The sequence below is a fragment of the Mastigoproctus giganteus genome, chromosome 4 (assembly GCF_048544385.1).
Source record: "Mastigoproctus giganteus isolate SK-2022 chromosome 4, ASM4854438v1, whole genome shotgun sequence".
Lineage (NCBI taxonomy): Eukaryota > Metazoa > Arthropoda > Arachnida > Uropygi > Thelyphonidae > Mastigoproctus > Mastigoproctus giganteus.
The window spans coordinates 186,755,550-186,765,493 of NC_143578.1; the positions used below are offsets into that span (position 1 = coordinate 186,755,550).

General features: G+C 37.8%; 1 protein-coding gene across 1 annotated transcript in view; it reads left to right on the top strand.

The window, feature by feature from the left end:
• vas (ATP-dependent RNA helicase vasa) overlaps positions 1-9,944 on the top strand; it is a 200,891-nt gene that overhangs the window by 105,045 nt on the left and 85,902 nt on the right. The window contains exon 8 of the mRNA XM_090371104.1: positions 8,351-8,500. Within this exon, the coding sequence (XP_090227230.1) occupies positions 8,351-8,500 (150 nt within the window). The remainder of the gene's footprint in view (positions 1-8,350; positions 8,501-9,944) is intronic.

Here is a 9,944-nt window from a genome sequence, read left to right on the forward strand (position 1 = left end):
AGTTTCCAGATGCCTGGCGAATGGCAACATTTCTTGCCTTTGAAAAGGCAGGAAGGGATCCTAAAATCCCTACCGATTATTGTACTATCTCTGACTAGCTGTCTGTGCAAAATCCTGGAGCAAATGAGTACTTTCCTTTTATATAGTATTTAGAATCAAATTACCTCTCCAGCATCCAGTCTGGCTTCTGAAGGAACCACTCCACTCTGGACCATCTTATTAGACTGGAAACATCCATCTGGGATGCTTTCCTAAAATGTGAACATTTTGTATTCTTTGATATTGAGATTTAAGTGTATGGCAGAACTTGGAGATTTGGCATCTTAAAAGACTTGTATATATCTTGGTCTTAGAAGTATTTCCCCATTTTTAGCCAAATCAGTCTTTCCAAGTTCATTTTACTAAAAGTTTCTCTTGATAACCCCAGGGGCTCACATCTGGCGAGTATGGGCTTGGCACACCCAGAGTCCTGAGCTGGATATCATTCTTCTCTTTGTTGAGAATTTTTTCTTGGCTGGTGCAGTATAAGCCTCAAGCTTCCTTACACCATATAGCTAATAATAATAATAATAATTATTATTATTATTAGGCACGATGGCACAGTGGTTAAGACACTGGACTACCAGGCTGATGGACCCGGGCTTGAATCCCGCATTGGTGGAAGCGAACACAGCTCTATTATGCTGGGAGACTGATATAATAATAATAATATTAAACGATTAAAAAAAAAAAAAAAAAAAAAGTGAAAGTTACCCCAAGGGAGGAGTGACGGCCGAGACAGATAGTGGCGCCATGTGGTGTCACTTGCAAGAACTAAATAAATAAACCACTGGACATAAGCCAAAGCTATACAAGTCCACCTCCATAGGTGGATGATGTCGCAGATAAATATTATTCGTACTGCATCGAGTGTGGCGCAGGATAAAGTCACTCACGTTCAGGCCTTAGGCAGAGAGATCGGCTCGAAAAGTTGGAGACACTGTCTCCCGAGCAAGACAGTGAAGCAAGTGGCGCCGCTGTCCCCCGTAAGGCTACCACAAGAGAAGGGCAAAACCATCCAGCCTCACCAACTGCAAGTGTTTCCTGCGCAACTGCACTAGTGACCACCCAGGAAGGAAGAAAATGCCAACGCATGAAGTGGAGTATTGAAATAAATACATACATCATGCGAGCATACTGTGAAATAACCAGACTAGAGACTGATATGACAACGTACAGATCGTGACTAAGCCGACCAGGCTAGCCGGGTGGGTAAAGTGCCTACCTGGCAACCCAAAGGTCGCGGGTTCGATTCAAGTACTGCAAAAACCTTGGGAGGTGCATTATGGCCACAGAAGCCAATGTGCCAACAACTACCAAAAAAAAAAAAAAAGATCGCGACTACATACCAAATGGTTAGAACGATACCCGGATATCCAGGTCATCGAACAGAGATTAGCAGACCAGAGAAGGACCATTGTCACGAAGAACCTAATAGGTCCTGCCATCTTGGAAAAAATCAAGCAAGATGTCATCGATCTGCTACAAAGCACAAAGAATATGGTCAATATGGAACCAGAGGAGGAACAGCATACCATGGAACCGGAAGAGGAACAGCAAGAAGAAATACGACCCAGAGTAGCTGAAGTGGAAAGAGACGAAGTCATGCTATCCAGAAAAAAGACTAGTGGAAGAAGGCCCTAACAGAATTCAAAGGAATGGACCCCACAAAAACCCACGTGATACCTAAGCAGAGGCCAAATAAAATCCAGCTGACCGGGCTAGCCGAGTGGGTAAAGTACCTACCCGGCAACCCAAAGGTCGCGGGTTCGATTCCCGCCTCGGGCTTGGATCAAAGTACTGCAAAAACCTTGGGAGGTGCAATATGGCCACAGAAGCCGATGCGCCAACAACTACCAAATCAAAAAAAAAAAAAAAAAAAAAATCAAGCCAAATAAAATCCTGTGGAGAGTAACAGACCACCTCAATCAGCAAATAATGCCACATTACCTTGACAACAATGATGCAATGCTGGAGGCTATCCACACAGCCGTATACTGTGCTGCCCTAGCAGCAGAAGAACCGAAAACAGAAGGAACCACCAGCTTGGGAAAGAAGACTTCAGCAGAAGATAGAAGAATTGAGTCGAGATATGTCAGTTGACCCAGTACCAGCAGGGTAATAGAAGTAAGAAATTGATTGGAAAGGTGAAGAGCATCCTCAAGAGAGACAGCGCTCAGAGGGAAAACGAGACCAGAAATCAGAGAATAGAAGAATACTTGGACACACTGATGCAGAACCTCCTCGCACTCAGCAAGAGAATATACCGATACAAAGAGAGCTCCCAAAGGAAAATAAACAACCAAATCTTCAATGAGGACCAAAGAGCCTTCTACAGGAAACTGGGTGAAGATGAGAAAGCAGAAAACGGACTATAAGAGAAGAAGACGATCGAAGTGTTCTGGGGAAATATCTGGAGCAGCGAAGTAAGACATACAGCAAAGCACCCTGGATAGAAGAAGAACGGAAGGAAACTAAGGACATACAAGAGATGAGAGAGTGGGAAATTTGAGAAGTAAAACAGTCGATCAGGAACACCCACAACTGGTGAACCCTGGGAATTAATAACATCCACAACTACTGGTACAAGAAGCTCAATTGCACGCACCTAGCAGAGCAGTTCACTCAAATGATAAGGCACCTGGAGACAATCCTGAAGTATCTCGCCAAAGGAGTCACAAATCTGAAGCCTAAAGATGAAGAAACAAGAAACCCGGTGAAATACAGGCCAATCGCATGCCTCCCAACGATGTACAAGATCCTGACCAGCTGCATAACTAAGAAGATATCAGACCACTTAGTCAGAACATAATGGCCAAACAGCAGAAAGGATGCAAGCAGAGGAGCAAAGAATGCAAGGAGCAATTAACCATAGATGCCGCAGTTATGGAGCAAGCCTTCAAGTAGCACCACAACCTATACAAGGTCTACATCGGTTACTGCAAGGCCTTTAACTCTGTACCTCATAGCTGGCTAACAGAGACCCTGAAGATCTACAAGGTCAATCCAATAGTGACAAACTTCCTTGGAGCAACAATGGCGAAATGGAGTACCACCATTAAGGTCGAGAACGTCACAACCAGGCCAATCCCCATTAGAAGAGGAATCTCTCAGGGAGATGCTCTGAGCCCACTATGGTTCTGTCTAGCACTGAACCCACTATCCACCATGCTCAATGGCAGCAAGTATGGATATAACCTCAAAGAAGGAAGAAAGAACCTGTACACCCTCACCCATCTGATGTACATGGATGATATCAAGCTCTACGCGTCAACCGAGAAGCAACTCCAGCAACTACTACCCCGTGTCACCAAAGAATTCAGCAAGGACATCAGGATGGAATTTGGTCTAGAAAAATGCAAGACCCACACACTGCACCAGGGAAAATTAGTTGGCTGAAACTACCAGCTGCTGACTGGTAAAGAGATCGAAGCTGACAGAAGGAGAGACCTACAATACATAGGGATGATGCAGGCTGAGCAGTTGGAACACAAGGAAATCACGAAGTGCCTGACCGAAAAATATCATCAGAGATTCAGAAGCCTGCTGAAAGCAAAATTGAACGGAAGGAACACAATTAAAGCCATAAACACTTATGCAGCTCCAGTAATAACATACACATTTGGGGTCATAGATTGGACTAACACCAAGCTAGAAGATATCATGCGAAAGACAAGGACAATGATAACCAAGAGTCGCCAACACCACCCAAAGTCATCAGTGGAGAGAATAACAATACCCTGGAAAGAGGGAGGAAGGGGACCTGATAGACCTGACAGAACAACAGAAAACGGTGATAGTTAATCTGAAGGATTACTTCAAGAACAACAAAGCACTACTCCACCAGGCCATAAGGAAGATAGATAAGTGGTATACCCCACTCAACCTAAGCGAGGAAACCCCTCCTGCACAAACGGTACAAGTAATGAAGATAGAAAGATGGACAAAGAAGACACTGAATGACCTCCATCGAGATTACACTGATAACATTGCTTCCAGTGCATGGCTCACAAGTGGGACGCTCTTCCCCGAGACTGAAGGATTCATGCTGGCCATCCAAGAACAGGTAATCAACACCAGAAACTATTGAAAATACATCGCAAAGGGGCCCGGAATGTCAGATGATACATGTCGACGATGCCACCTGGCCTCAAAAACGCTCCAACACATCACGCGGGGTGTTGCAAGGTGATCACCCAGACTGAATACACTCATAGACATGACTAGGTAGCCAGGATAATACATCAGAAGCTAGCGAGGAAATATCAGTTACTACAAGTACGAAATACAAGTACAAACACCAGGCAGTACTGGAGACCCGAACCCACAAACTGTACTGGGACCATGTAATAAAAGCGGATAAGACCATCCCGGACATAACCCTTGTGGACAAGATGAAAAAGGCTACCTACCTGATTGATATAGTGGTACCGAACACTAGCAATGTCCAGAAAACCCATGAGGAAAAAATTAGGAAGTACACGAACCTAAGACATGAGATCAAGGAGATGTGGCATATGCAAGAAGTATCAACTATCCACATCATGTCAGCAACCGGTATGGTACCAAAGACTACATAGCAGCCTAGCAGCAATAGGTCTCCCAGAGAACACCTGAAATTGTACAGATACTTTAAGTTTTAAATCTGTAGTTTAAATTAAAATGGATGTATTGTGGTCCTTTGAACTTTCAATCAATGAGAATTGCTTATTTTTATTGTAGTTTTGCCAGTGGACCATCTGATCTGTAGTAATGTTTAAATCAGAAAAAGTGAGATTTTATACTGAATATGACTGAATTAATGATATTAATGATAATGTAATGTACATTCAATCAGTAATAAGGATATTGCAAATCCTTGGTATTTATGGTTTCAGTCGCTTTTTTTTTGGTTCTCTCCCAGTTTCAACAATCATATGTTCGTAACTTGTAGTAACCACTGTTAAAGGTGTCACTATTCCTAATTGGTATTGGTGCCATTTGAGACCAACTTGAGTGGCACTACAAGGCCACTTCATGTAAGGATCCTTAAAAGCAAGGGTTCCCAACCTTTTTTTGATTGTGTACCCCCTGTGTCCTAACTTTATGTATGTAGACCCCCATATACGCATATGTAATATTCCTAAATGAAATATTTATTTGTAGGTTAGTAAAAGCTAATAATTAAACAATTCCAATATAATATAAAAAATGTAAAATACAAATTTTGAAAAATTTAATTGATAAAACAAACGTTTTTATTTGTAATGACAGAATTAGTAAAAAAAAATATTTCAAACAATATATATAAATTTATTCCTAAGGCTATTAAATAGGATCCCATTAAATAGGCCCTACTAATGAGATCCTTGTGGCTGATGTTTTGATATTAGCATTTTAATATCTGGCTCCAATTTTGGGAGAGTCAGACGAAGATCACCACTTTTTACTATATCAAGTCGATTATGATTTTTTGTTAACAGCTGTGTTACACGACTAAAGCCAGATTCCACAAGATAAGATGATGGGAAAACAGTGACATACATTTTAGCTTTCTCCCATAAAAGCGGATATTTACGTGCAATGTCACTATTCTTCCATACGTCATGCTTTCCTTTTTTGAATAGACTTCAGACTGTCTCATCAGACTGCAATTCAACAAGTTCCTCTTGTAAATCAGTTTCAACATCAGCAACATTTACTTCAAATGGAAACAGCACCCAATCTGGGATGTTCAGTTCTAGTAGGTCCATGAACCGAACTTGCATGTCTTCATAAAATTTTTTTAAATAATCAACGTACACAACACAATCATCATCTTTTAAATCACTGCTAACTGAAGCAAGGTTCGGAAACTGGTCAAACGCACGGCGTGAGATATTAAGACTGTACAATTTGAGTTTTCCTAGGAATGCATTAATGGCTTCTTTGCTAGATATTAAATCACAATTATGTCCTTGCTGCAGCTTATTAAGAGAATTCAGTTTTTCAAACACATCTGAGAGGTAAAATATGTCTGTTTTCGTGGCAACCAACTGTTTTCCAATCTCCTTTTTGTTTAGAAATTATATAATACTGTCCCAAAGGATGACGAAGACAATTGCCTTTAGACAACCATCGCACCTCTGTATGCAGTACAAGACGGTCAAATTCTTCATTTTCATCACACAATTTGCGAAAGAGATTATCTTGAATAGCATTAGCCTTAATGAGGTTGACAGCTTTTATTACAAGAGTTAAGGCTTCATGAAGACGTCCACTCAATCTCTTCGCCACCATATGTTGGCAGTGAATCACGCAATGTATGCAAAATACTTTTGGCAATGCATTTTTTAAATGAGTGATAAACCCTCTGTACCTACCGACCGTGGAAGGAGCGGCATCAGTAGCACAAGCCATTAAATTTTCGAATGGAATATTTTTTTCTATAAGACTGGACTTCCTTAAATATTGTTTCACCTTTAGTATCTGTTTTGAGGAATCTTGCAAAAAGCATTTCCTCTCTGAGTTGATTATCATCCATACATTTTACATATGCCAATAAAAGTTCTTCATTGTCCATCAGTTTGATTCATCGAGTTGCATTGCAGACAGTTTCACTCATAATTGAGCAATAAGTTGATTTTCTACATCTTCGGACATTTTATCAATGCGTCTGGATATTGTGTTATTGCTCAAAGGAAGGTTATCGGTAATTTCATGTGCATTTTTGTTTAACATTGTTGAAATTACAACTGATATCGAAGGCAAGATGATAGTTTCACCAATGCTATGTGGCTTTCCAGATTTTGCTGATTTCGTATGATGCTAATAAACTGCTATCTTTATTGCTTGCTTGTTTACTGAAAATCTGATACAATTTGTTTCTTCCTTGAAAATTGTCTCGTAGTTTTCGGAAATACTCCACTGATTTATTTTTCTTTTCGCTGTGCCTTATCTCCAAACGGTGACGAAGCGTACTTTGCTTCATGCTATCATTAGACAGCACAGTCCAATATAAGATACATTGGTTTTGTGATTCAATAAAACCATACGACAGATATTCAGTCAAATATTGTCTTGTTTTCTTATTTGCATGAGCCATGTGTAATCTGAAAACAACAATATTATTAACCTCAAATATTTAATGTTTGAAATGCTTGTAGGTACTAATGGAAATATAGTTCACTAGAACAATAACGTTCAATAACACAAAACAATAGATTTCACCACGACGATACCGATTACTCACTATAGAATGAAATGACTGACTCTTTCTAGATTAGTCGGTGCTTAAATAATGTTTTCTAATGTTTTCTTCTTCGAGAATTTTCTATGGAAAGAAATTTTTTTTTTTTTTGCGTCAACTAAAGAAGGTTCCAGAAAATACGAGCATCTTCTAACTGCAAATTTCTGGACTTTTCTATGACATTAGTTTATTTTATTATTATTATTTTTATTTATTTTTATTTAACAAATTATTTTATTTATAATATTTTATCATGAACCCCTTAGCTCATATTATGGACCCCCGAAATACAATTTTTTTTCTTGTGGACCCCCTCAAAGCTTCTATGGACCCCGTTTTGGAAACGCTACTTAAAAGGAATTGCTGTGAAAGGTATCACAAAGACAGCCAGATATTAAATTAGCCCTAGATCAATTTAATGTCAAAGTGAAGTTTCACTGCATTTCAAAAACTCGGTCATCCTGTGCATACCCATCGTTACAAGGTAACTATCAGATAGTTTTCTTACATACCCCCCCCCCCCCATTTAAAAAAAAATTCTTCCCTGGCAGCACAGTTAATCCTCCGTCTGGATACTATGCAAGCAATGCTCCACTTCACCTTGATACTTTTGCAATCGCTAAATTACTGTCACTTTATAAATAATAAATTAATAATAATAAAAAACTCAGTTTGGCATTTGTGTACTATATGTGCTTCAAATATAACTAATTTAAAAATCTGTTTTGTTCACAATTTTAATTGAATTTTTGAACTGATTGAATAATTGAATTGAATTATTCAATCTACTAATTGAATTTTTTTCCTTTGTGAGCTTTGTGTTAACTACTAGCAATTACATTCTATTACTCTTAGTTTATATCATTCAGTTATGCACATGGAAAGAAGAATAAAATTTAAAAGATATAGAAGCTTTAATTGTTATGACAGTATTTTACAAAATTATAAAGTAATAAAAAAAATGGGGAAAGTTGACAAAACAATTGTCCATTAGGTAAGCATTTTTTTTTTTTTTTTTGTAAGTTAATTTGATTTGAACTTAATAGTTTGGCAAAAAAAAAATTAAAGAAATAGTTCATTTGGTTTGATTTTACTTCTTTAAAGGGTGTTTCAAATGCGGAGAGGAAGGTCATCTTTCTCGTGACTGTACCAAGCCTGGAGGTGATAAGAGGAATGGCTGCTATAAATGTGGACAAGATGGACACATGGCAAGAGATTGTCCAAATATGAACAGTAGAAGTGATTCCAATAATGGTTAGTTTATTTACATTACTAATTATGATTAATTTTTTTAATTATCACCAACAAGCCTCACAGCATGAACACCTAAACAGATTGAGTTTTCTGGTAACTAACAGTGATAAGTGTCTTAAGCTTTGTGTGTGTGTGTCTGATAAATAGTAATGCACACATTAAAATGTATCGCAACTTAAGTTTTGATTATTTTTATCTGCTGGTAATCTACCCCAATTTTTAAATTTAAGCCATGGTTACCAATGCTTAATTTCAAATATCTTGCATAAGACACGTAGTATGAGACAAAAGAGAAACGACACTCGGATAGGAATATTGTACTGCAGTGAAATGTTGACAAAAAAAAAAAAAAAAAAATTTGTTAATACTACTGCTAGTTCCCAACTTTACGAGTTAATTCGTTCCCAGCATGCACTCGTAAAGCGGGAATTTATTTCCCATATACATAATGTTAAAATAGGGGTTACGTTCTCAATTAATTTAGTTAGCTAATTAGTTTGTTTAAACAATGATTGATTTACCCAAAGAAATGAAAACATAGCCTGTAAAATCAAGCAAATTATAATAATAAAGAAATTATTTATGAATTACAAATGTCAAAGAACGTTTATTCTTCATCATCATCGACTAAATGCACACTCATTATTGGCTCGGTACTTGGTTTGTTGCACAAGGAGTCGTCTTCAGAACTGCTTCAAGAGGCATTTGTTTCCAAGATAATCCTCTCTTTTCTTTATAAATTTCAATAACATGCATAAGCATTTTTTAAAGAAACGCACATGCAACTAACACAATATGCATAGAGTAACAAGTTTACACAACCTAAAAAAAAAAAAAAGGAATGAAGAGATGATTCTGAAAATTTATTATTTATCAATTTTATTTTATTTTATTATTTTTTTTTTTTGCGATTGAAGATTTCAGTGAAATGGAACTCATTTCGCTGTAATGTAGAAAACCACAATTCCAGCTATCGGTATTTTTGCAAATGCAATAAGATCCAGTTTACATCCTATTTATAATTGCTTGCACTAACAGAAAAGATCAATAAACCTGAAAGTGCAACTTGTTTTTATTGTTTTATGATCGTGACCTCCAAAAATGGGCTTTAGAAAAATATCACAAATGTGTCAAAATTGGTTCTTATAACAGAACATATGATAACGATAAAAGTGTAGTGATTTGAATTGGTAACTAATACAATTTACACTTTAAAAACGACTTTTCAGAGATTTATATAGCGAAAATTTCAACTTCCGAGGTCATGGAACGTCCAAAAAACAATGTTATTGGGTTCGCATTACGATATTTTCACGATAGGATGGTGTCTCTGGAACGGATTAATATCGTAAAGTGAGGGTACACTATTCATTTTTTGCAATTATTATTCAAATTTTCAAATTTGTTGATGGGGGTGGACTCGTAAAGCGGGAGCTGCCTGTAT